Source organism: Gorilla gorilla, chromosome 5, assembly GCF_029281585.2.
Source record: "Gorilla gorilla gorilla isolate KB3781 chromosome 5, NHGRI_mGorGor1-v2.1_pri, whole genome shotgun sequence".
Classification (NCBI taxonomy): Eukaryota; Metazoa; Chordata; class Mammalia; order Primates; family Hominidae; genus Gorilla; species Gorilla gorilla.
Genome location: NC_073229.2, coordinates 51,459,484 through 51,486,675, shown reverse-complemented (window position 1 = coordinate 51,486,675; position 27,192 = coordinate 51,459,484). Strand labels below are relative to the sequence as shown.

General features: G+C 52.9%; 1 protein-coding gene across 2 annotated transcripts; it reads left to right on the top strand.

The window, feature by feature from the left end:
* Positions 1-328: 328 nt before the first annotated feature.
* Positions 329-25,618, top strand: IP6K3 (inositol hexakisphosphate kinase 3). Of its 2 annotated transcripts, XM_004043837.5 has the most exons (7): positions 329-576; positions 8,079-8,207; positions 11,641-12,018; positions 18,972-19,185; positions 20,363-20,538; positions 21,653-21,828; positions 24,085-25,618. In XM_004043837.5, the coding sequence occupies exons 3-7, from the start codon at positions 11,820-11,822 to the stop codon at positions 24,550-24,552; spliced, it is 1,233 nt and encodes a 410-aa protein (XP_004043885.1). In that variant the 5' UTR covers positions 329-576; positions 8,079-8,207; positions 11,641-11,819; the 3' UTR covers positions 24,553-25,618. The 2 variants fall into 2 exon arrangements, with proteins under 2 accessions (XP_004043885.1, XP_004043884.1); XM_004043836.5 differs by lacking the exon at positions 8,079-8,207 and having other exon boundaries at positions 345-576.
* Positions 25,619-27,192: the final 1,574 nt, after the last annotated feature.

Below are 27,192 nucleotides of genomic sequence, written 5' to 3'. Positions count from 1 at the left end.
CCTGACTTTCCTTCTCTGGCAGCCACAGTTTGGGGTAAGCTGCAGTGAGGTTCTTGCAGAGAGGATGGGGCAAGAAGCCCAGCAGAAGGGAGAGCACGAACCCCCCAACCCGAGACTCACCCCTTTTCTTTTGAATTAGGAATCAAAAAATAACCAGGGCCTTGGGGTGATGGGCCCTTGGTGCCCAGGTCCTGACATCTATGTGGGCAGCTGAGCTGAACTCTCCCCTGCCTCAGACCACTCCTCCTTTCCTCCTCCCCTCTTCTCTCTCCTCCTCTTTGTCCCCTCCCTTCCAGCCCCTCTGGCCCTGCCCCAGAGCAGCAGAACACCCAGCTGACAGCTGGACATGCCAGTCCCCACCAGCCCTTCCCCAGAGGGTCAGGTGACCCTTCCCTCCCCAGGCCACGGCAGCCCGGCCCTCCCCGGGCAGACCTCCCGCACCAGGGCTCTGGTGAACAGCAAATGCTCCACGCTGGGACGGGCCGTTGCCTGATGCCTGTACATGGTGGGCACTGAGAGACAAGATTCCTGGGCCCTGCCTTCCATACACTCCCCACGATCTTGGAGGAAGCTCTGGTGAGTGCTGCCTTGTAGGCAGGGATGGGCAGGGCCAGCCTCTTTGACGGGGCCTGACTGAGGGGAGAGAGGGTCTCGTGTTCACAGGGCCTGTCTATACCCTGGGGTCTTGTCTCCATTCCGGGCTGGCCAGGAGTCTGCCCCACGGAGGTGCCAGCGTCTTCGTGGAGGTCTGTCCATCTGTGTATGGCGGGGGTGGGGTAGGGTGTTGGGACAGTTCAGTGTATAGGAATTCTGGCATCTGTTCCTCTTTCATCCCTCTCCCTTCTCCCAGGGGAATTCCACCCCTCCCCTTTCAGGGGTGCCTGGAGCCCTCTCACTTCAGGGTGGACTGGGACTACAGAGGAAGCTGGGGGGAGGGGCAAGTACCGGGGGCTGCGTTAACCCTTAACAGAGGCTGGTGTCCAAGAAACGCGGGCAGCATCCCCTGGGCACAGGAACAGCATGTCCTAGCCCAGCAGCCCCAGCTTTCCACGGGAGGGGGCAGGAGGCCGGCACAAGGCTGGATGACATCAGCATCTACAGCAGCTGCCTGGGGCCTGGGGCCTGGTGCAGGGTGGTGGTAGACCACGGGATGGCGGTCATGGGGGTGGGAGACATGTCTCCACCAAGCGGTGGTCCCTGATGACCTGGGCAGTGGTGGAGTCTTGGCCCCCACCCATGACTCTTCTAGGCACCCTAGTGAACCTGAGAACTGAGCTTGCCTTGGGGGCCTTAAACCCCCCATGCCAGGCCCCTTCCCCTGAAATTCTGATCCCATAGGGAGGGACTCTGCCTTCTACATTTTTAAAAAGCTACCCATTTATTTTTTAACCTTTTATTATGAAAAACTTCAAGCATACAAATAGAGGGAATGATCTCATGCACACTTGTACATCCTGCGCCTGATTTCAGCAGTGGCCCGAGTTTTGTCGTATTTGTTTCATTGAATACACTACAGCTAGTGTTCTGACATCACAGCACGCCTCTCCCCTGCACAAAGTCCTCGGTAGGTCCTCACATAACCCACTGTCCACTAACAAATGAACAACTAACTACCCATGAGCATCTGCATCCTGTCTGCAGTCTCCTTTCCCCAGCTGGCCCTAAATGTCTATTAATGTCTTGTTAGAAAAGGATCCAGTCAAAAGGCATGGGGTCAGCAGGTCTCTTAAATCTCTTTCAATTAGGAAGAGCCTCTGCCAGCCCCCCGACCCCCCACCATGGTGATTTTTCCCCACCACTTTGCCTTGCTGAATCAAAGGGGGGGTTGTCCCATAGGAGGGTAAGAACATGGCAGGGTCAGACAGCTCTCAGTACAGATAGGGAAGCTGAGGCCCAGAGAGGCAGGCTCAGGGAGCCTGAGGCAGAACCAGGTCTCCTGTCCCCTCCTGGGCCACTTCCCTGCATCCCTGCCCCTCAGTGCTCCTGTGGCCTCTGGGGCCCTCCCCGTCCTCACTCTGCTGCTTCCAGGGGTCACCGGCCAGGCCAAGCCCAACCCCTGACCAGCGGCATCTCCTTCTTTCTCCTGCCCTCCACAGAGCCTGAATAAATCCTTCCCAGGCAGAAACCCGGATGGTTGCTCTCTTGTTCACTGGCAGCCACAGGGAACAGCAATAAACTTTATGAGCATCAAGTCCTTCAGGGAAGAAAGCCTGTGCACTGGCTGGGGAGGCGCAGGGTGGCAGCGCGTGCTGGCCCGCAGGCTGCAGTTGCAGTGTGTTACCTCAATACTAGTTACTGCAACTCATCCGGGGCTGGGAGGCCCAGCTGGCAGCTGAGAGGCCTCACCCACCCACCAGGGTGCCACAGCCTGGGCGGGATGGACGGATGGGGTGGAGATCGCTGGAGACCCCGTCCTGCTCTGCCCAGATGGGCTCTCAAGTGCCCCACCACCCCCAGCCCATTCCCACCCCCTCCCCTTCAGCCCCTGACCCTGGTTAAGCAGTGGGAGGGGAGGGTAAGAGATGTTATAGAACGTTATGGGGAGAATCCAACCTCAATGATGGCTTCTGAGCTTTTCAAAAACACCTGCCCGGTGGAGGCAGAACTTCAGCTGCCGTCGAGGCTCTCTGGGACAGGTCTGGGCAAAGCCAGGCAAACCTAGGGCAGTTCCAAGAATGTGACCCCCGGTCGCTGGGTGAGGAGGTGGGTGCTGGCTTTAGTTTCCAGTTAATCCCTCTCAGGCATTTGGGGCCTCAACGTGTGTGCTGCTGCCCTCTGGTGGGGAAAAACCTTGCCTGCATTCTCCCTCAGCCACACACTCCCACACACGCACAAGCATTCACACACACTCACACAAACATGCAAACACATGCACGCACACACACTCCGTCCCATTATTGTGTTTTGACCTTAAAGAGCTGTTCCATCTTGCAACCATAAAACTGCCATGCTAACCGCTGGCAACACCTTACGTCTGTGGCTCATAGGTCTCTTGCACAAGACAGGTGGTGGCTGATCATATTACTTAGAGGAAGGCAGCAGGTGTGGGGCAGGGTGTTGGAGGCTGGGAAATGTGTAGGCAGGTCTGGGTGTTTAGCAATATCCAAAATCCTGGGTGCAGCTTCAAGAGGCAAAGTCCGGAGGAGAAAAGCATGGCTGGGAGGGGCTGTCAAAGCAGTTGCTAACCATGGCTGAGGAGCTGCGTGTCCAGGGGTCAGGATCTATTAGGGGGCCAAGAGGGAGAAGCCCTCGCAGCCTCTGCCTCCCCCAGAGCAGCCCTTCCAGTGGCACTCGACTTCGTGAGTCATCTTTCCCCCATGTTTCTCCCACCTTGACAGCAAGATCAGAACATTGTTGGTGCTGCTAAGTACATTTGTCAGTGGCTGAAGGGTTTCTAAACTAATAATCGCTGTATTAAAATCGTATTTGGTCCTCAAGCTGGAGAAATGTTGGGAGATTTTAAATGTTAAGAAAAAAAAAACCCTCTCAAAGGATAAAATCAGCCCCGAAATAAGTTTCTATGACTGAGGAATATGAAGTATTGCTCTGTGATTCTAGAAACCAAGCCTTCTCCAGGAAAGAGATGCTCTCCTAAGCCACATATTTCAGCCACGGCTGGGAAAGTGATGTGTGAAGTCCCCCAGCACTAGGTATTGATCCCACTGAGCCGGAGAGCCACACGGACAGAGGGCGCACCATCCTACAGCCCTTGAGTCATTTTTAGAATGGATTTTAAAACTCCATTTTTCCCCCTGGAAAATAAGCTTGTGCCTTCCAACCTGGATGGCCCCAGATGATGCACAACCCCTCAGCCATGTGAGAAACTCCAAATTTCTCCTGCCTATTACAACCTAAGTGGTTTTAAATGGTTTTTGGGTCCTCTCATCTCTAATAGATTAAAAAATGCTCCCTCAGGCATCACAAAGACATTGAATGGTACTTGTACCAAACCTCTGGCTCCGAGAGGCTTGTGAAATGTAAGTTAGAGCTTCAGAGGTGAGAGGCAGGCCATAAACCATGCTGCTTTGCCGCCTGCCACATTTTATATTACAGTTTTCTTTTGCTACAAGCTGTTTCTTAATTATCTTCTACCCAGAAAGCCCTCTCCCCACCACCTAAGATTTATCGGGATGTGGTCCCGAAGGCTTCAGCACCTTGGTGATCTCAGGGTACCACCTCCCTGCACTGAGCTGGGGCCCAGGCCAGCATCTCCTCTGGCTGGCCAGGCTGGGCTCACTCTCCGTCCCCCTCCACTGCCGGCTGCCTCTGCAGGCGCACTGGTGCTGCAGCACTGGCAAGGCCAGCCAAGCACTCCCGCATCCTCCTCCTCCACACAACACTCCCCTCGCCTCCCACCATCTCCTTGCCCTTCCCTATTGCTCCCTGTACACACACTCCCCAAAGCAGGCCCTCCCCAAGGTCCCCAAGGCTGAGCCAACATCTCCCCTCCTCCTGGACTCCTTCCCAGACCCCTCAAACCACCCTGATCTCAGCCAGGAGCAGTACCTCTCCTAACCTCTTCTCCAGGACCCATTTGTCAACATAGTTTTTTCCCTACCAGTCCCTATGCAATACTCATTATACTTTTAGGATCTGTTGATTGAGAAAAATAGACGATGACAAAAACTACTAGGAATTCAATAATGCCTTTAAATGAATTTGTATTTTGTTAATTACCAACATATTTACATACATTTGAGAATTATCGTGCCTCTAGGGGATTACTTTCCTACTCTGCAGATTGTGGTGGTGAGGATTTGGGTACGGTCTTGGCAGGCCCCCGGGTGGGAGCCCTCACCCAGGGCCCTAAGAATCCGCACTGCCAAGCACTTCGTTAGACACTGCCCACCAGCAGCATGCTGCCCCTGGGTGTGCGGCTCTTGCTGCCCAGTCAGGTGCAGCTTCTGAAAGCTCCCTATCCTGACACAGGTTACTGAGGCAAACAGCATAAAGAGGGCCCCAGACAGCACCCTGGCCCTAAGAGCCTGACTTGGGTCTTGGTCCTGGGTCTCTGAGACTCCCAGAGACAGCCAGAGCAACTCAGCAGCCACTCCCCGTCCAAGGGGACCGCACGTGGTCAGAATGGGCGTCGACTTCAGAGTGAGACAGACTCATCACGGCCGAGTCCCAGCATTGGTGCCTGATAGCTCTGGACCCCGGGAAAACTCTGCAACCATTCTGACCCTCAGTGTCTCCATCTGAAAATTCCTAGCTGGAGACACAGAGGTGTGATTGTAAAGCCAGGGGTCCAGAGTTGACCCTTAGGAGTGGCTATGATATAGGATATGTTTGTGCAATGAACTATTTGAGTACCTGACTCAAGTGAAGTTGCTTTCTTTGTTTTTTTTTTTTTTTTTTGCTTGTTTTTGTTTATTTTTTTTCTGAGATGGAGTTTTGCTGTTGTTGCCCAGGCTGGAGTGCAGTGGCACGATCTTGGCTCACCGCAACCTCCGCCTCCCAGGTTCAAGCGATTCTCCTGCCTCAGCCTCCCGAGTAGATGGGATTACAGGCACGTGTCACCACACCCTGCTAATTTTGTATTTTTAGTAGAGACAGGGTTTCTCCATGTTGGTCAGGCTGGTCTCGAACTCCTGACCTCAGGTGATCCGCCCACCTTGGCCTACCAAAGTGCTGGGATTACAGGCTACAGGCGTGAGCCATTGTGCCCGGCTTTTTTTTTTTTTTTTTTTTTTTTGAGATGGAGTCTCGCTCTGTTGCCCAAGCTGGAGTGCAATGACATGATCTTGGCTCACTGCAACCTCCACCTCCTAGATTCAAGCAATTCCTCTGCCTCAGCCTCCCGAGTAGCTGGGATTACAGGCATGCGCCACCACACCCGGCTACTTTTTAAAATATTTTTAGTAGAGAGGGGGTTTCACCATGTTGGCTTAGGCTAGTCTCGAACTCCTGGCTTCAAGTGATTCACCCGCCTTGGCCTCCTACAGTGCTGGAATTACAGGCGTGAGCCACCACGCCAGGCAAAGTGAAGTTGCTTTCAACTTAAGAGCTCCATACTGGGTGCCTGGCTGTGAGTTAGTGCATCAGGCAGGATGGACTAGGTCCTGCTGCATAACAAGCCACCCCCAAATCTCAGTGACTTCATAGAGTGAAGATTTATTTCCATAATGCTATATATCCAGTATGTACAGTCACTTAGGGACCCTGCTGACAGAGGCCACACCTCTGCATGTGCTTCCAAGATCACCATGGCCAGGGAAAGAGAATGGGGGGAACATCTCTTGAAGTTCCCACCCAGAAGTAACACATGGCACCCACCCACGTGATGCTGGCGAAAGCAAATCACGTGGGCCATGCTTACCTTCACAGCTGCAATCATACCACGTTCTCACAGGGAAAAACAGAATGTTGTGAACAGCCCTGACAATGGCCACAGTCAGCCAGTCTGTTTGCGGATATAAGAAGCCAACAGGCTTTGATAAGATATAGTCCATGACTAATCTATTCCTATTTTGAACCCCTACAAGTTTGATTTGTGGTTTCGTCTGCCACCTTCCCTAAAATGGGAGTGTGAGTCCTAAAAGAGATGCATCTTCCGTAATGTTAATGAACTCAGATTTAGCATGTGGAAAGCGGTTATAAGATACAAAGACTCTCCGGAAATAAAAATGTGCCAATGGGTTGTGACAAGTTATGATGCCCTTATCCGCCTCGGCTTGATGGGTGGCATCTGTCATTGTGTCTGGCATCAGCGAGGTCTTGGGGTCTTAGAATCACTGGTATTGTCCTGTGTCTCCACTCTGGAAGCCAAACCCACTCACGGCCCTGCTGTCAGTGACCCTCTTTTCTGACCGGGGAGTGTCTCACGGGCTAGCACAGGCTGGCTGTCACTCAGGCCCTGTGGGGCTGCGGAGCAGGGTCTGTACTGGCACAGACAGCCCAGGGCCTCATTTAACAAAAAGCTCGGTGGCTGCGCACCATCAGCAGAAATTAGCCCTGGAGTCTCCTGGAGTGAGGCCCAGCGTTACTTCATTCAGGACATGATGCAACGACAGGGCAGGAGGACACAGAGACCTGGGGCCATCTGTCCACTTCCTGGTGGTGGCAGGAGTTACGCAGCCTTTAAGTTGAGCTCTTCTGGCTAGAGGCATCTCACCCTCTTCCCTGCTTTATTCTTACTCCCCCTATGCCTCCCCAAGGAGCCCTAGGGAAGGATGCTGGGCAAGGGGTCTGAGCTGTAGGGATGTGGGAGGAGATGTGGGCTGAAGACAGGGACAACTGTCTCCCTTCAAAGCACTAAAGAGAGCCAAGGATATTTGGCAGCAGGCGCCTCACCTGCCATGCAGCACCCAAGTTGACTCATGGAAGTTGGTCCTGAGAATAATGCAGGCAGTGACAGACCCTGCGTGGTGGCAATGCTTGGAAGGAGGACTCCACAAAGGAGTGTCTGCACTTTGTCTTCCGAGCATCATGACAAGGCTGTGGCAGAGGGTGACAAGCCAAGCCTCAGAGCACTTCCCCAGTTCATCTCAGGCCTCAGCAAGCTCCAAGAGCGCCTGGAGTAGACCCTGGACTTCTGACTCTTGCCCAAGGCTCTTAGGAAACACAACAGGCCCAGGGCGCTGATCAAAGGCAGGGCCCATGCCAACGGCAGAAGTGCCTGCATGTGGCAAAAGGAAGGTCTGGGCTGAGAAAGGTCCTGCCAACTTGAATGATTTAATTGGGACTTGCCCGTGAGGAATGGGAAAAACAGAGGCCTTCCCCAGCTCAATCCCACAGAGCTGGAGGCCACACACAAAGGCAGAAACAGATAAAGAACCCTACTCTTCCTTGGGAATTTGAGGTCAGCATCAGTGCCAAGGGGAAGCCACAGACTGCCTTCTCGAGCAGCGGCGAAACCCACCCTGCCCAGCCCCAGCTGAAGCTCCAGGGGCAGAAGCCACTGCTCCTCCCTCCTCCTTCTGCCCCTTCCCACCAACCTGTGTCAGAACTGCAGATCACACAGCTCAGGAGCAGGAGGCCCTGCAGATGTCACCTAATCTACATCCTAGGCTGACCCCCAAGAGAAGGGGCCTCAGTTTCCCTAGCAGCCAAGTCCAGGTTTTCTCTTTTTTTCACAGGCTGGCTACCTGGTAGACAATCGCTGCCAATCCATCCAAGTCCAGGGGCAAGGGAGTTTCCACTGCTGTGCCACAGGCTGCGCTGATGGCCCAGGGGTCTTCCCTGCTCACACTGCGCTCTCTGAGAAGGTACAGCCAGGGTTCCTGAGAACATCTGAGATCAGAGGGGAAGGTTGCAGCAGGAACCAGTTCCCTGCTGGGAATGACAGTGCCTCTCGGGTCTCACTGATACCCCCAGCCAGGAGGCTGTGGGGAAGGTCGATACCAACCCCTGCTCTAGGTGGGCCTTCAGCCTGATCCCTTGTGGTGGTTTCTGCAGAGGTAGGAGACAGATGTGCTCCCCTCTCCAGCTCACCCACTCCTAGCCCATGTACTGAATGTCATCAAGTGGGATAGGGGACAGGCCAGGGGGTAGACCGGGCCTGGGAGACAGGAAAACCTGCCCCAGCACCGCCAGTGACTTATAGGTGACTTTGGCCAAGTCCTGGCCTCCTTGTGGCTCAATTTCCTGAAGTTTAAAGTATATAAACAACAACCCTCAGCCCCCTGCAGTGTGGCCGGGGCGCACACTCTGGGGCTACCATGCCTGGGTTCAAATCCCTGCTCTTCCTATACTAGCTAGGTGCAGATAGGGAAGCTACTTAACCTCTCTGTGCCTCCGTTTTTTCATCTGTAAAACAGGGCTGGTAACACGAATTGCCTCATAGGGTTATTATGGATTGTAAGGCTTAAATGGGTTACTCTATACAAAGCACTAGAACGTGGCCACAGCGAGCGCTGTATGCATGTAACCATTTATTGCCATTATTTCCTTGCCACACCTTGCCACGGTGACATCCATGTCCTTAGAGCTCTTTGCGGATGTGAGCTGGGGAAAGACGAGGGGTGTGGACTTCCCAGTGCAGCAGCACGAGGTCCCAGGTGTGATTTGGCTGGGACGCAGCTGTGGAGCTGGGCTGGCATCCGCTGAGGCCAGGTCTGGCTAGTGTGGGGCCAGCCCTGCGGATACAAGTGTGCGGGGCAGGAGTCTTGGCCCTTCCAAGAGTGGCTATAAATGAACTTTACAGACTAGATGTCCTTGTGGTCACCAAAAGTGCCTCTGCCTGGGGACAGGTCAGGTGGCAAAGGCCAACATGCCAGCAAGCCCAGCGAGAGGAGAGGCATCAGGCTGCCTTGGCTTCTCTGCTCTACTCCTTCTTGCCTTCTCCAAATTTGCAAGTAGGATTGGGTTTACAGGCAACTGGCATATCCTGTCCCATAACCAAAGGGTTAGCAAACTGAAGTTATCAGCCTTTTTTGTGGGCCAATTTTCCTCTGTGTCCAGATACCTGTCACCAACTTCTTTTCTCAGGTCCTGAAACAGCTTCCAGATGGGGCTCACCTCTGTGCCACACTGGAGCAGGGCTGGATCAACGCCTAGGCTGGAGTCTCAGGCCCAGCCCCCTCACCATTAGGCCTCCATCCTCCCACCCCAGCAGCCCCGGTTCACCCAGTCACTCCAGCTACGCAGCCAGCCACAGAAGCCTCACCCCGCATCCTACGTACCAGCCAAAAGCCACACTCCTTCTCCCTCCTATAGAGGCACTTCTGGCCTGTAGGGCAGTAGCCAATGTGGAAGAGGCCCAGTGTTGGGGAATGAACAGGCTGTGTTGAGGTTTTCAATGCCCGAGTGAGCTGGAGGTCCGGGCGGCTGGCAGGAGCCTCTCTGAGCCAGAGGCCTGAACAAATTGATGGGCACTGCTGTGCATGAATCCAGCTGGCTGTGCTCGTGGCCTGGACTGAAGGTCAATCAGAGCGTTAATCACGCCCAGCACTGCCCAGCCTGGTGGCATCCATGACCAGGAGTCCAGCAGAGGGAGCGAGTATTAATAACTCGGTGGTGACAGGCACCGCTGTGGGAACGTGCTCTCAGGACAGGACGAAGAGGGCAGGAAGAGCCTCCCCTTGCAGTGTCTCCTTCGCACTCTCCTGAGACAAAGTCAGGACGTCTTTAGGGGCTGTGTTTCCAGCCCCGAGTGCCAGCTTTTGCCTGAGACCCACAGGCCCACCCTCAGGGAGGGTAAGAGGAGTGGGAGGGGGAGGAGGGGGCCAGGCCTAGAGAAGAGCAGGCCCCGGCTTTACTTCCCACTCTCCTGGCCAGCCGCAACCCTGCGCATGGTACTGTAGGCCTCACTGTCCTCATTTGCAAAGTGGCCTGCCTGTCCTACAACCCAGAGCTGTGAGGAAAATAGGACCAGCATGGCAATAATGCTAGAAATAATGATCAGATTTACTGAACGCTTTGCTCTGGGTGCTGGGCTGTCCTTTCCACGGGCCTTATCTCAACCATGTCCCTAACTCCATGAGGTGGGTATACTTATTATCCTGTTCTACAGAGGGAGAAGGAGAAACTGAGGCCCAAAAAAGTTCAGTAACTTGTGTGAGGTCCCGCAGCAATTATGTCATGGTATCATGATGTAAATCAATGATGCACACCCATGCTGTACAAAAATAAAGCACTCCTGGCCGGGCGTGGTGGCTCACGCCTGTAATCCCAGCACTTTGGGAGGCCAAGGAGGGTGGATCACCTGAAGTCAGGAGTTCGAGACCAGCCTGGCCAACATGGCGAAACCCCGTCTCTACTAAAAAATACAAAAATTAGCCGGATGTGGTGGCAGGCGCTTGTAATCCCAGCTGCTCGGGAGCCTGAGGCAGCAGAATCGCTTGAACCCGGGAGACAAAAGTTGCAGTGAGCCGAGATCACACCACTGCCCTCCAGCCTGGGCAACAGAGTGAGACTCTGTCTCTAAATAAACAAAATAAATAAATAAATAAATAAAGCAAGCAAGCACTCCCGTACCCATAATCCCCTGCAGGACAGTGAGAGCCCCAGCAGCAGTGGCTCAGCTTGCTTCTTGTTGGGCCTGGGATGAGTGTTCCAGATGAAGGCAGGCAACATGTCAGGTGAAGTTAAGATACAGTCTCTGCACCCTAGAAGCTTAGCATGTTGCTTGAATTTTTAAAATGTTTTAATATTTAAATTCAAAAAGTACAAAACATTATTTAAAGTCTCTGGCTGGGCACAGTGGCTCACGCCTGTAATCCTAGCACTTGGGAGGCCAAGGTGGGTGGATCACTTGAGCTCAGGAGTTTGAGACCAGCCCAGGCAACATGGTGAGACCCCGTTTCTACAAAAAATATAAAATTAGTTGGGCATGCTGGCACACACCTGTAGTCCCAGCTACTTGGAGGCTGAGGTGGGAGGATCATTTGAGCCCAGGAGGTCAAGCCTGCAGTGAGCCAAGATCATGCCACTGCACTCCAGCCTGGGCGACAGAGCAAGACCACATCTTAAATAAATAAATAAGTCTCCTTCTCATCCCTGCTCCATGGAGGCAACCACTGTAACTGGTTTCTCATGACAGATTATTCCAGAAGTACTCAATGGATATTTACAGTCCTGTTTAAGGTACCAGTGAGGAACCTGTTCTGGGGTCGAGGCTGTGTGGGCCCTTCCAAGCGCTGCCCTGCCCCAGCCACCACCTCCCTCATACAACTTCCTCCTTCCTCCCCTGCTTTCCAGAGGACCCCGCTGAGAACCCACAGACAGGAGGACAACTGCGCTATGACAGCAATAAACGCCAAGAAGGAGAAAGTTGAGGACCGCTGACAGCCCCGTGTGCTGTTGGGAGCTGCCCTTTCTACTTCACACCTTCCTCTAGCAGACTGTGCAGGGACCCCCCACCACCACCATCTGCCACCATGGTTGTGCAAAATAGCGCAGACGCCGGGGACATGAGGGCAGGCGTGCAGCTGGAGCCCTTCCTGCACCAGGTCGGGGGGCACATGAGCGTGATGAAGTATGACGAGCATACGGTGTGCAAGCCCCTCGTCTCCCGGGAGCAGAGGTTCTATGAATCCCTGCCGCTGGCCATGAAGCGGTTCACCCCACAGTACAAAGGTGAGTGTCTAGGCAGCCAGGCCATGTCTGGGTGCTGCCACACGGGGGCCGGCTCATTCAATGCACCCACCACGTCCTCCTGTGGTGTGGGTGTGTGTAAGGGTTGCCACGGAGACGCGCCCCTCTCCCATCGGGGCTGGCCTTCTCTGTCCTAGTTTCTCTGAACTCTTCAAGCCTCCAGGTCTAGAGTGTAATGCCATTTGGTTTCCTTATAAATTAGCTCAAGTCACCAGGCTTTGAGGGATGGAGAGAATAAAACAACACCCTGGTCCCACCCAGTCTCCAAGGCGGCATTCTGGTCTGTGCCTTCCCAGTGCCATAGCCAGCCATCTCATGCTGGCTGTAAACACAGGGCAAAATGGGGCCTCCTTAACCTCCCTCTGAAAGCCAAGGAGGATGGCGGGACCCTCAGGCCTGGGACAGGGCTTGGGATGCTGCGATGTGGCTTGTCTGGGAAGCCAGAACTCCCACCCTCACCCAGGAAGAGGCAAAGCCAGGGATACGGGCTGCCGCTTGCGTGCAGCTGGGAAACTTCTGCATGGGGCAGCATGTGTCTTGGATCTGAGCACAAGGTGGGTTCTGGGGAAAGAAAGTGGGTGGGGAGGGTGCTGCCTGCTGGCCTTCAGGCAGGGGTCGGGCTCCCCAGGACAGGCTGATTTGTCCACACCCAGCCTTCTGAAAGTGAGGCTCAAAGGGCTCAGCCACACTCTGCCAGGCAGCCGGCCCAGCAGTGAGGTGAGTGCTCAGAGAAATAACCTCTTTAGAGGACGGTAGACCCCATGACTGCAAGCTGCTGCCCTCATTGTCAAAGTATTGGTGGTGAAGGTGACAATAATATCCAAATAAGTCAGTCAAAAACACATCTGCATTTCAATGATTAAGATAACTGGGAAGGATGGGGCCTGGTGTTTCTCAAGTGCAATCTGGCCTGGGAAACTAACTTTACTAGAATCCGGTGTGTATGTGCACAAAGGCACACAGGTCCCCACGCCCCATGCCAGACCTGTGAATCAGAATCCCCTGGGGTCTTGGGGTGAGGGTCAGGAATTCTCTTTTTTTTTTTTTTTTGAGATGGAGTTTCGGTCTTGTTGCCCAGGCTGGAGTGCAATGGCGCGATCTTGGCTCATTGCAACTTCCGCCTCCCAGGTTCAAGTGATTCTCCTGCCTCAGCCTCCGGAGTAACTGGGATTACAGGCGCCTGCCACCATGCCCGGCTAATTTTTGTATTTTTAGTAGAGACGGGGTTTCTCCATGGTGGTCAGGCTGGTCTCGAACTCCCAACCTCAGGTGATCCACCCACCTCAGCCTTCCAAAGTGTTGGGATTACAGGCGTGAGCCACTGCACCCAGCCAGGAATTCTTATTTAACATGGTCCAGACCTAACGCCGGTAGGGGGACCAGGGCCTGGAGCCTTGAGCATTGCTTCCAAGCACTGTTTCACACATGCCTGGATTTCAGGCCGGCCTGCCAGGACCTCCTGAGAGTCTAAGACAAGACCGATCAGCGTCACACACGGAGAGACAGGGGAAGATGGTCCATGGGCTGCCTGTGTGGGCCTCCCTCTCCCTGGGGTCTTCCCGGCCCGCAGGCTGGTGTTGCCTGGCTGGTTGTGGGGTCACTTCCCATCTTGTCAGAGCACCCACTGGAATTAATGTCTGTTCCTTCACAACTAAACTTAGCCCAGCAGAGGGGTGGCAGGATCATGTGTGGGGCGGCCTCCTGCCAGCACCATTTCACGCTTGCTCCACACAGCTCTGGGGCTGAGATGGATGCCGGGCAGCCGCAGGCTAAGTGGGAGAGGCAGAGAGGCTGGCCTGGCCTTCAGGAGGCCGTCCTCATCCCCTCCTCTGCTCCCCATCTGCACACGGCCATGAGCCAGTGGAGGTAGGAGGGCCCCACTCTCAGCGCCCTTGAGTACTGATCTCTGTCCAGGCCTCTGCTCCACCCTGCTTTCCCCTTCAGGTCAGCCCCATCCCAGGGCCAGCCCCCTTGGGGCTCTGCTAACTCAGTACATTAATTTGAGCCAAGGTGTCAGAGCTAAATGTATCCATAGCTACAGGGGATGCCTCAGCATCTGCCTTCAGGCTTCACACAGGAGATGATGTTTCTATATAAGCCAGGAGGGACCTGGGTCAGGGCACCCCCTGAAACCCTTCAGAAACCACCTAGCCGGCCACCTACTCTGCCTGCAGGTGGGGGCAGACAGAGCCCGTGGGCTGAAGTTTTGATGAAGCAGAAATGCTGATTCACTCACTGACCAGAACACGACTCACAAGGGCCACTGTCCAAGCACTAACTAATGAAATATGCACATTTAAGGAGACTCTAGGAAAAGGCCCAGAACCAGGACTCAGGTGCTCAGATGCCTGGGGTAGGGGAAGGAGGACAGGTGGCTGAGGTCTGGTCATAGATGGGAAGAGTCCCTGAAAGGGCTCTCGGGTGGTGTAGGCTGCTGCTAAGCAAAGCCACATCTGCTAAACCTCCGTGTCTGCTGTGCCTGACACAACTATAAGCAGCTTCCGTGCACTAATTCACACAATCCTCACAGCACACTGAGGCAGGGACCTTTATCCGCCCTGTCATAGATGAGGAAGCTGAGGCACAGAGAGGTTATCTGGCATGCCTGAGGCCACACGGACACTGAGAGGCAGAGCCAGGATTCCAAGCCCTGAGGTCTGGCTCCCGACTGTGGGCTCTTGGCCACATGGGCCAGCTCCACTCAGCTACACTGTTACTAAAGGGGTGGACTCGGGTGTCAGTGTTCAGGGGTCATCTAGCCCAAGGAGGGAGGGGGCGTGACTTGCCCAGGGTCATTCAGCTAGGACCTCAGGTCAGGGGCACTTGAATCCCCACAAGGCTGCCATAAGGGTCTCCCTTTTCTCCTCTATAGGAACAGCCCCCACTGAGAGGGGCCATTTCTGAAGTGGCCACCACATGCCACAGAGTGCATGTTCTCCCTTCTCGCCACCCTGCGCCATGATGGCATTGGGGAGGATGATGGGCAGGGATGCCACTCCAGAGGGCAGCCTCTTGGGTCAGAGTTCGCCTGGGACCTTTGCTGGGCTCCGCAGGCATGATGGTGCCCTGGGGCTGCATCCCTCTCCTCCCAGGCTGCCGGCCAGCACTGGGGAATGAGGACATACTCGTAGGTCCAGTTGGTTAACAGTTGACCCGATTCATATTACAGATGGCAGCAAGTAAATGCTCTCATAAACTTAAAAATAAATACATGATAGAATATTCATGGAGGCTCAGGAAGCTACTGGGCCAAACCAAAATTGCTGAGATGCTCTGGGCATGCCAGTTGTGGCAGTAAGCTCTCTTGTCTGTCCAGCTGGCATGGTCTTGGGTTGAGATGCATGGAGAGGGCTGGGCAGGCAGGAAGACTCTGGCTGGGTCCCACACTCTCCTGGTCAGGAGAGCTCTGGGAACCCGTGGGCCTCCAAGACCTTGTCCCCACAGACACACAGGGCAAGCTGGAGACCAGGCTGGAGCTTGCATGGCTCTTGAACAGGTCAAGCACCGAGAAGCCTGGATTCCACTGGCATGCTGCTCTGCCAAGGGCAGGCAACTGGAGACTGTTTGTAAGGGGGCTATCTACTTGGGGTCCCCGACTTCAGAGGGAAGGGCTGCGCTGAGCCACAGAGGGGTGTGACAGGGAAAGACAGACAAGAGCTGGAGACAGACACAGCCCGTCAGAGGCACGCAGAAAGACAGAGAGGCAGAGATGCAGAGCCTGGCTGTGTAACTCTGACAATATGAGAAATGGAAATGACTTTTGGATTTTATTGGTTTTGGGTTATTTGCACCTCTGCTCTCCTCCATTTACTCAGACACTCAGAACTGATGAGATCAGACAAGTACTGGAGCCTACAGGAGCGGGTGAAGGTCACGCTTCCTGTCCCTCCAGGGAGACCTCCTGGGCCTGGGGCTCCCAAGACTGTGGTTTCTGGCAGGCCTGTCACCATAGCCTCACATGTGGCAAGGCCAGGGGAGTGCTGGAGGGCAGCTTGAATTTTCCAAGACCCAAAAGGGCCCTGCACAGGACCGGCACACCAGGCTCCCCAGGCAGCTAGGAGGCCTCGGGGTTCCCCAGGAACTGCACGAGGCTGCTGGCTCTCTCCCCTTCTCGCACCTGGAAAGATGAGCTTGGGACAGTCATTGGTTTCTGACAGGTCAGTTCTCCTCCCTAGAACAAAGCACTCCAACCTTCCTTCCCCAAGACACAGGCCTGGAAATGTAAACACCATCTCCTTGCAGCCTGGGCTCCCAGCCCTCAGCGCTGACGACCCTCCCTGAGGGGAGGGAATCACAGTGTCTCTGTTCTCTCCTATGGAACAGAATGACCAGAACAAACATGACTGGGGACACAGCAGGAATGTCCCTAATGCAAACTTGGGGTAAACAGCGTGACAACACCAGACCTTCTGGAACAGCCTGTCCTTTCCTCCATCCCCACGTCTGGCATGGCCCTCCCAGAGCTCCACCCCACACCGACCATGTGACCTTGGGCAGATTATCCCATCTCTCCGAGCCTAGGCGCCCACCGTCAACACCCTTACAGGCGTACTGTGACTTAGTGGTAGCAAGGGAAAAGCAGCAACATGCCACCCAGCAGGTGGAAGACAGGGTGGCTATGACGCTCTGTGATTCCTTCCTCAACCTGCCGTCAGCCCCTGTCTCACGAGCAGGACAGCGACAGTGGGCTTGGCCTAGGGGTGAACGCTAGTGGCAGGTGAATGGTAAAATGCCAGGTTCAGGGACAGCGTTATCATTATCATCATGATGACTTCACAGGACACGGGAGCCTGGGATGGAGGAAAGGCAGCACCTTTTAGGAGATGGAGAGAACTGAATGTCACTCTCAGGCTGCAAAATTAGGGCACTGGGAATCTGAGACGACAGGACTGGCCCAGGGAGACCGCTGAGCTAGGCACAGGCAGCTCTGGAGAGCGACTTGCTAAATTATAGAGCAGCCCTGATAATGAGTGTCCACGCTGACCAGCCCAGGAGGGCCCGGCAGGCATGCAAGCCGAGAGATGAGCCGCCTTCACGGCTGGCTCAGCAGAAATGGCCACTTACTCTGAGAAGGTGACCACGTGGCTGGGGGGAGAAATAAACACCTTGAAGGACATAAAAACATGCGGCCTACCCTCTTTCGGTCAGGGCCCAGCAGAAAACAAAAGGCACACTCAAAGGAGATTAAATGAAGACAACCTTAAAAAGGAACTGTTTGGCAGGGCACAGTGGCTCACACCTGCAATCCCAGCACTTTGGGAGGCCAGGGTGGGTGGATCACAAGGTCAGGAGTTCGAGACCAGCCTAGCCAAGATGATGAAACCCCGTCTCAACTAAAAATACAAAAATTAGCCAGGTGCAGTGGCGGGCACCTGTAATCCAAGCTACTCGGGAGGCTGAGGCAAGAGAACTGCTTGAACCCATGAGGCGGAGGTTGCAGTGAGCCGAGATTGCGCCACTGCACGCCAGCCTGGGCAACAGAGCGAGACTCCATCTCAAAAAAAAAAAAGAAAGAAAGAAAGAAAAAAGGAACTGTTTGCAGAAACATATGCAGGATTCAGGGGAACAACCAGGGACTGGGGGGACCCAGGGACCAGCAACACTGGAAAGCTGTCACCACCCCAGGCCAGGAGGGCCACAGAGGAACACAGCAGGGTATGAACATGGTGAAGAGGGGTGGGAACCAGTGGAATAAACGCCCAACCTTTCTCCTCCCACCCTCCCATCTCCTGCCAGTGCCCCCCACTGGGCAAATCCACTGGGAAACTAGAGGGCAAGGGAGCCACTGGTATACTCTATCAGGTCACTCCTTCAGCATAAAGCAGGACAGAGGGGGTGCAGAGTGGGCTGGTGAGGGCAGGCACAGAAAGGGTGAGCGCATCAGCTGCAGGAGAGAGGACATGTATTCTCACCTCCACTTCTCCCAAAACCACAAGGGTGGCCATCTCCTGTGCTACTACCAAGACTCTGGCGAGGCCAGGCACCACTGGAGGCCAAGCTCCACGGAGGAAGGCCTGGGTTCTGCCACCACCAGAGGAAGGACGCTAAAGGGTGGCTACAGAGCTGCTAATGTGCCTGCCACAGCTAATTACTCAAGCCCGACCAATGTCCAGGAGAACGCCCCTTAGTATGTAGGGTAAGGGCGTTTCAGATACTCTTCACTTTCACAACCAGTGTTTTTTTTGTGCCTCAATGACCAACACTGATGGCAGGACGTACCACAGTTGGGGAAATCTCACAAGGCTTGTTTCATCAAAGGACCATGTTCCACCAATAATCTTCATGTGCGGATGCATCTAACCAGAGGAAATGGAGGCCATCAGCTGAAGGGCAGACAGACGGGGGAGGGCAAGCGAAGAGGCAAAGGGGAGCCCTGAGCCCTGGAAGGCTGTGAGAGGAAGCCTTCCTGGAAGACGCAGGTCCAATAAAGACACGTGGGAGGGAGAAGAAGGGTGCTCAGGAGGCAGAGGGCATGGAGGAGGGATGGGATGGGCCCAACTTCCCTCACTGGCACTCTGAGGTGGGCGGCCCCTTCGCAGAGGACCAGCTCCAGTGCCCCCAGGTCAGGCAGAGCTGGGTTGGCTGTGGCGTGACTGGGAGGTGTGACTGTGCACAGAGGAACTGGAATGCAAGGACAAAATGTGCGGAGTTGACTTTGTTGAAAGCGCAAAGAGGCAGGGAAGTGCGATAAAGCAGAGGATGTGCCAAGATCAGCCCAAGGCTATTTTCTCCAAGCTCCAGGGCTCATTCTGGGACAGGATCGGTTCAGGCAAAACCAGGTCAGTCCCATAGCTCTTCCTTGAGAGAGGAGCTGGGGAACGGGGGAGGTGGACCAGGGCCATTAAGCTAAATTCCCAACTCGTCATCACTCCTGCATGTCCGTGTGGAGGCCCTCTCAACTGGCTCCTCCCCTCCCCTTCCCTGTGTGTTTGCAGGTACCGTCACAGTGCACCTCTGGAAAGACAGCACAGGCCATCTCAGCTTGGTTGCCAACCCAGTGAAGGAGAGCCAGGAGCCCTTCAAGGTCTCCACAGAGTCGGCGGCGGTGGCCATATGGCAGACGCTCCAGCAGACCACCGGCAGCAATGGCAGCGACTGCACCCTTGCCCAGTGGCCACATGCCCAGCTGGCACGCTCACCCAAGGAGAGGTGAGGGCACTGGGCAGGATGACAGAAACCCTGTCCCTCGGCAGGGACCGGCACTGCTCCCACCTGTGCCCAAGGCCAACCACTCCCTATTAAGGCTGGTGCTGAGAAAAAGAAATTCAGATGAATGCTCTGTCTAGAATAACCAATGTGACCAAAGAAAGGAATGGATTTTCTTTATGTCACTCCTAGAAGGGAGGATTACGATGCATTTTATCCCAGAAGTTGATGCACAGGCAGAGTTGTCTACTGAGTAGGTATTCAGTACATATTTGTTTAATTAAATATCTGTTTCACTGAGACCATGAAGTGTCTCTGGGGAGGAAGTGCACAAAACAGAAACCCTAGAATAGTGTACGTAGAGGAAAAGTGTGGCTAATTGCTCTCAGAAATCATCTCTTTCCCTAGCAGTTGGAAGGGGCCAGGAGGGAGGTCAATGTGGTGCTCAGAGGGTCCCTGGAGATGCAGGAGGCTCAGGTGCCTGAGGTCCCTACCAAAAACCTTTGACAATGTCAGCTGACCTTTCTCAGGTGAAAAGGCTCCCCACGGCTTTTTAAAACATTTATGGGAAACAAAAGGGAGCTAATACAATGAAAATATCTCCCTTCCCAAGGAGTGCTGCAGATCTCATTAAGCCTCTGGTCTTGGAGTCAGGAAGCGGGAGCATTATCTCCATTTCACAGATGGTGACGCCAAGATGCCAAGAGGGCAGAAGAGGGCCAGCCACTGTCCACGCTCACCACAGCTCCCACCCCACTCCTGTGCCCTTCTGAGGTCTCAGGGAGGTGACAGCCTGCCTGCTGGATTATCAGAGTCCAACCCCAGGCTTGTGATTCCAGATAGGGCCACTGCCCCCTTAGTGTGTCGCCTCAATAGTAAGGCCATTAATAATCCAGATCACTTACAAGTGAGTTTAAATCACCTCAGCCTTCTAAGGGGGCAACATGTTCTAATAAGTTCTCCAGGGTTTGGAGAAGCCCCTTGAGGGCTGCAGTGTGGTGAAATCTGGTCCCAGAACTGGAGTTGGGCAGGGAGGGTGCCCCAGCCTGGTGAGGGCTGCCCTGGAGAGCAGCTGGGATCACCCTGTCAGAGCCCATCTCAGAGAGCCCAGTCAGCCACAGGCAGCGGCGCCCTTCCCCAGACCTCTGCTCTGACTGTCCTGTGCTCCACTCCGCCGCAGCCCAGCCAAGGCTCTTCTGAGGTCCGAGCCCCACCTCAACACTCCAGCCTTCTCGCTGGTGGAAGACACTAACGGAAACCAGATTGAGAGGAAGAGCTTCAACCCGTGGGGCCTGCACTGCCACCAGGCCCACCTGACCCGCCTGTGCTCCGAGTACCCAGAGAACAAGCGGCATCGTATCCTTGCCATCCCCCTCACATGTGGTCCCAAGGGCAGGGCGACAGAGAGACACAGAGGGGCAGAGGTGGGTAGAGGAAACACACACAAACACCGGGCCAATGGACGGTAGCAGGGAGAGACAGATGTGAGGGATAGCTGGAAGGCACAAGCCCTCAAACCCGGGTCCTAGAAGAAATCAGGTGCCTCCAAAAGAACAGCTAGACAGTATGGGGAAGGCAGATGGAATTATACTGAGCGCAGTGCCCTGGGGGGGCCCTGGCTATGTCTTTGCTACTTGGCAGTGAAGATGGGTTGGGATGGGAGTGTCTGTGGTTAGACAGGAATAAGGAATGCCATGTTGCGTGGGGGCAGCAGGGGGCTCAGAGAGCTGGATGGGCCCCCAGCCCCAACCTCCCTTCCATCCCTCCAAATTCTCCCTGCAGGCGTCTTCCCATGGGGCCCACACAGTGAGAGGGAAGTGTGGCTCCTCCCTTAGGGTAGCACCCATGGGGTAGACTATGGGAGGAGGTAAGTCCCCCTCCCCTACAGAGTTTTCAGGGAGAAAATTTAGGTTTGAAATGCCCCTTCATCACCACTGCTCTGCTCCTTCCTGCAAATGGGTGGCTGGTTTCATAGTATTTACCAAGACACATCTGCAATCCTAATCCCTAAGAAGCTTTTGCGGGATAATTACTCCACTGAAATTAATATTCCTGCAACTCATCTCCAAAGCTAACATCAACCCACTTCTCCCAAAAGGTATTGGTCCATTCAGCACGACTGAAGGTTTTAGCCTTATGATTTTCTGCCGTAAAATGTAAATTGGGCATGGCCTGCTAGGGATTTCACACTTGCATTTAAATTTCAACCTCAGAGCAAAATGTAAAAGGAAAAAAAAGCTCACATACTCATAAACTCCCCCTAAATAAATGGACTTATTAAAGCAGCCTGCAAAGCTAATACTTCGAATTCTTAATAGCAAGGATGAGCTTGTCTGTAAGGAAGGCAATGGGAGTGAAGAATGGTGCCCAGAATAGGGAATTTCCAGGCAGCTTCTGAGGCATGCAAACGACCTCTGGCGGAGCAGCAGTTCTGAAGTCCTCAGAGCCTTCCTTAACTTAGTGTGACTAGGGTTCTTGTTGCTGGAAAATGTAGTGTCACAGTACACGCATCCCTGTGTCCTGGATCTGAAGATGGGGACCCGGCAGCACGGCGATGATGCGTCGGAGGAGAAGAAGGCCCGCCACATGAGGAAGTGTGCTCAGAGCACCTCAGCCTGCCTGGGTGTGCGCATCTGCGGCATGCAGGTAGGTCGCAGGGGACCCACCACAGGGGGGGACATCCCGGCACGTCCACGGTGGGGCAAGGATATCTCCCATCCAGATGCCACTGCCCCCCTGCAGAGCCCTTCACTCTGGAGGAGCCACAGAGGAGGCCAGGAGCCAGTCTTCCAACGAGGAAATGCATACCCTGGTCTATGACACACTGGAAATTTTCTTTTTTCTATTTTTTTTTTTTTTTTTTTTTGAGACAGAGTCTTGCTCTGTCGCCCAGGCTGGAGTGCAGTGGCACAATCTCAGCTCACTGCAACCTCCGCCTCCCGGGTTCATGCCATTCTCCTGCCTCAGCCTCCCGAGTAGCTGGGACTCCAGGTGCCCACCACCACGCCTGGCTAATTTTTTGTGTTTTCAGTAGAGACGGGGTTTCACCATGGTCTCGATCTCCTGACGTCATGATCTGCCCGCCTTGGCCTCCCAAAGTGCTGGGACTACAGGCGTGAGCCACTGCGCCCGGCCCACACTGGATCTTTCCAAAAGCACCCTTCAGAATAGTGATGTCAAAAACCATCACATTTGAACTTTGTCTCACAATCTTTGGCAGCTGAAACTTTCCACAGTGGCCATGTGGCTCCTGCTCATGTTGTGAGCAGACCTTTGATGCAGTGTGTGAGGCTGGGCTGGGGGAAGGACTAAGAGAAAGGGCTTCTTGGTGCACCCCGTGGCTTCCTGAGTCCTCCTTCTCTTGAATGATAAAGCTGAATTCTCTCCTTCTTAGATGCTGTATGGCAGTCAGCTCTTTAAATTTCTACTAGCCATTTCCCCTTCTTAATCCACGTTTTCTGCTGCTTTTTGCTACCAGTTCTGGTTAATAAAGTGGGAAGGTCATAACCTGCTAACCCGGCAAAGGAATGGTTATTTTCTATAACTCAGACTCCACACCTCCTTTCTGGGGCTCTGATGTGGCTTATGGCAGGGGCTGCAGGAGAACAGGAGAAAATAAACTTCCTCTACTCGTTCCCTCTTATAGTCTGTCTACTCAAAGCAAAACCAGACACTGATTTGACGGTAAACGTTATAGCTTTCCTTAATTGAAACCGCCACCCCTTGAAGCTGGAAGTTGAGTCTATAAATTTGTTGCACAGATGTCCTTTGGAAAGCTGGGAATGTAGTCCTCAAGAGAATGGAGTGTGATGATTTGTGGTGTAAATGGAATCTCTCTCTGGACCTCAAATCTTCTGAAATTGATCTGATTTATTTAGAAAGTGATGCCTGTCATGTATTTATGACGGCTAATTTAGCAGCCAATCCGCAGCCTTCCAAAGGCAACACTAAGGCTATCGTATCTTTCCGATTTTTTTCAACACTGGTTTTCTATGAACATATGTAATCTGAAGGCAGGAAAGACCTGAGAAACTGTCTTGGCCAGGCACAGGCTGCCCCTTCTAGGTATGCCAGGCAGAGGGGTGCCACCCCCCCGGCCATGCCCACTGCTGGCCTTGGTTCAGCCTCAGCTGCTGCCTGTGCCATCTGAATGAAATGGGGGTTGCTGCCACTGTCCCCCATCAGCATCTCTCTTCCATCTGCTCCCTTCTGGTGGCCAAGACACAACAGGGGAGGGGAGGAGAGATGGTGCCAAGGAGAGGAGCCACCAGCCCCACAGAGCTGCCATGAACCTCCCTCCTCCACCAGGCTCCCCTCAACTGCACTGGCTGCCTAGAAACCCTGTCCACACCTGACCTAGCCTGTCTTTTTATCTTCAAACAATTCACCCCACTCCACTTCAAGAGGCATTACTGTTGCCTTGGAATCTGCAGAGAAAGGACTTTATAAACTTTGCTGAGGAAATTTTAATCTAGTTGGCTTTCCAAGGCCATTGGCTGTGATTTCAGATTCCTATTAAAGCTTTCTAGCTTGGGTTTGCTAATATTTGAATTGAAGAGGGCCAGAAGCCAGGGTTTAAATCATGATTTGGAGGTTGACATTGGAAATTCACAAGAAAGAAGATCCAAACGTTTTCCTCGTGGGTGGAGGGTCACCTCTGTGGGGTGAAGGATCTTTAGACCTTGGATTACTATTAAAGACTTGCACAGAAAGCACTTTAAAATGTCAAAGCTACTCTGGCACTTGATGGAAGATCATCTTCTGCTCATTTCAGTCACTCTTGCCCTCCATCTCCTAAAAATCTGTTCATATATTATCCTAGCTTATGATGCTGCAACCGTACCAGATACAATTTGTTTAAGTTTCCAATCTTCACATTTTCTTTATTCTTTTTAATGTAAGGTTTATCAAACAGATAAGAAGTACTTTCTCTGCAAAGACAAGTACTATGGAAGAAAACTCTCAGTGGAGGGGTTCAGACAAGCCCTTTATCAGTTCCTACATAATGGAAGCCACCTCCGGAGGGAGCTCCTGGAGCCCATCCTGCACCAGCTCCGGGCCCTCCTCTCCGTCATTAGGAGCCAGAGTTCATACCGCTTCTACTCCAGCTCTCTCCTCGTCATCTATGATGGGCAGGAACCACCAGAAAGAGCCCCAGGCAGCCCGCATCCTCACGAGGCTCCCCAGGCAGCCCACAGTAGCTCTCCCGGTGGTCTCACCAAGGTTGACATCCGCATGATTGACTTTGCTCATACCACATATAAGGGCTCCTGGAATGAGCACACCACCTACGATGGACCAGACCCTGGCTATATTTTTGGCCTGGAAAACCTCATCAGGATCCTGCAGGATATCCAAGAGGGAGAATGAAACTTCCTGGGCTTATCTGGATTCTTCTGGGCTATAGATCTCAAATAGAGACCTGTTGGTTGCTAGGGTAGTCCAGACACCCCTTAGATGTCTTCATAATAGTCCTATCTACCTTCAAAAACCATCTCTATATATGGCAGACTATGTTAACAGCTGCTGAACAAATCAGCTCTGGAGGTGATTCCACATCCCCTGGCATTATGCTCTAATGCTGCTCATCGGAGAACGGACAGCCAGGATAAAGTGGCACCTTCTGGAGTACACTGGAGGCCGGCATTGCTGACATTCTGGAATATTTGCATCTAAAAATGTTTACTCGTTGCCATGCTGCAGTCCGCACAAGCTGTGAGGCAGAAAACTTGACTTGAAGCAGCCTTGAAGAGTGAGTTCATGAGCTCATGGTTTTTCTCCTTATATGGACTGCCCGCTCCAAGGGCAGGCAGAGCTCATGAATGCCTCTTATCTTCCTAAGCGGAGTTTTAGGTGACACAGGATGAAGCAGAAGAGATCTACCCATCTCACCTGCTCTGCACCCAGCTTCTAAGTGGACAAAGCCAAGCCCAGGTATGAGCTCTGGCAAAGCAAGACCCCAGATTCTCCATTTTTGCCTGTGGAAAGGAGGGTCCCTTCACAGGCTTTTTTTTCCTTTTTTTCCCCCCAAAATCTCTTAAAATGAGGAATCTCTTAGCAGACTTTGGAGTTCCCCATTCTGCCACATTCTGACCATGAGACGCGGCTTGCAGTGGGGGTGAACGCACATAAAAAGGGACCACTGACGTCCAGCTCTACTCTCTGCTTTCTATTTATTTATTTTGGGGGTGGGTTGGGGAGTCAGAAGAACCTGGAGGACAGAGGAAACCAGGGGCAATGTTTACAAGACTGGTGGACAAGTGTAAATATGGAATAAGAACAAACAGTTCTAATTAATTCCTTCTTCTGCAGTACGGAAACCTATTACAATGCCCTTGAGTCAAGCACTGAGATACGTTACCCAATTAGGGAAATAAATTTGTTAATAAAATTGCTGAGGTCACCAGTGATTATTGGTGTGCCTTATTACCCTTTCCATTTGTTTATTCTGATCACACTGTGTGGTAGTTCCAATTTATGAGCGACTAGCATATACCACAAGAACAGTTCACTGATTTCCTACAATCCTTCAGGGAACTCGGGTGGAAATGGTGGCTAATAAAATATTTGCATGTATCTGCAAGGGAGGCACCAGACCTGAGAAGTGGTCCTTTTATTTGAATCGCATACAATGTACAATTAAGTAATTTTTTTATTCTCATGGATAATTACTATCCACACTCCAAAATCCACACTAATAAAAAGAATGGACTGGATAATTAAAAAAACAAACAAAAAAACAAAAAAAAACCTTTTGTTTAATTTTAGAACATACTCTATGGGTTTCTAAGCAGGTTCACTTCCCAAATTATGTTTGGCCAAGGCAATGATGTGATTCATTTGCATGCTGTGTGCCCAAGTGGGGAGAGTTGAGTCAGAGTGTGTTGGGCGACAAAAGGGAGTCGGACTAAAACTACATATTTGCTAATGACAAAACAGAGCCCTAAATACCGCCTTTTCCAGGCCAGTTCCTTGTTTGAGAATCTGGAACCACATCAACCAAGTCCAAACCCCCTGCTTAGCTTCTCATTTCTCCACCTGTTCTCAGCTCTCAGTGTGAGGGGACTTGCCCGAGGATGGCACAGAGATGATCAGCTGGAATCCAAGTTTTTGGAGGCTGGCCCACCCAGGTCATTAGCTGTGTCACAACTGTTCTCTAGTGGCTGGGGTCCCAATTCTTGCCCAGGTGATGCCCCCTCTCTCAGCTATTCCTTTATCCCATGGCACCCCTCATATATGAGGCCTTCTTCCTCCTCCAAATCATTTGAGGCCCAGCCCATGTTCCCATCTCCTCCTAAATATGTCCCTAAAAAAAGTAATTTGTTGTTAAAAAAAAAAAAGTTGGGGGAACAAAGTTGTCTACTGGTTTTAGCGCATTCTCATTGGACTAATAGACTCCGAGGGGTTGCTGTGATCTGAAAATTTGCGCATGACTCTGCAGATTCAGAAACTCAATGAATTTAGAAACTGAATGAGCCCACCCAGTTGCTCCAATCTGGGAAGCAGGAGAAGAGAAAGGCATGGAAAGAAGAGATGGTGGGGTGTGTATGTTTTTGGTCTCCAATCTGTGTTTACTTGAAAATGGCAAAAAGAGTGAGAGAGCCCTAAATAATCTGGCAGTCAGCAAGAGTACACTGAGCAGCTATTCCTTGCTCATCTCCCGGCTCACGCTGGGGAAGATGCAGCTCTTGGGGAGCCTGTATTCTAGTTAGGGAGGCAAGAATAACACACACGAACTGACACAAACCATGCAAGACAGGACCAAGTGAGACAGAGGATCACCTGTGTGGGGCAGACGATCAACCCTATCATTTACAGTTGAAGATGTTCATTCAGAACAGGGACATCACTAACACTGTTGACAGAGGTGGAGCTCCATCTGAACCCTGAAGGGTGACAGGAGTGGAGAAGGGCTGGGGGATGGGTGAGGGGAGGGCGGGTGGAGAGTGGGGGAAAGGAAAAGTCCAGCATGCCCATGAGTCTGTAGACAGAACGACCCATTTGGAATGG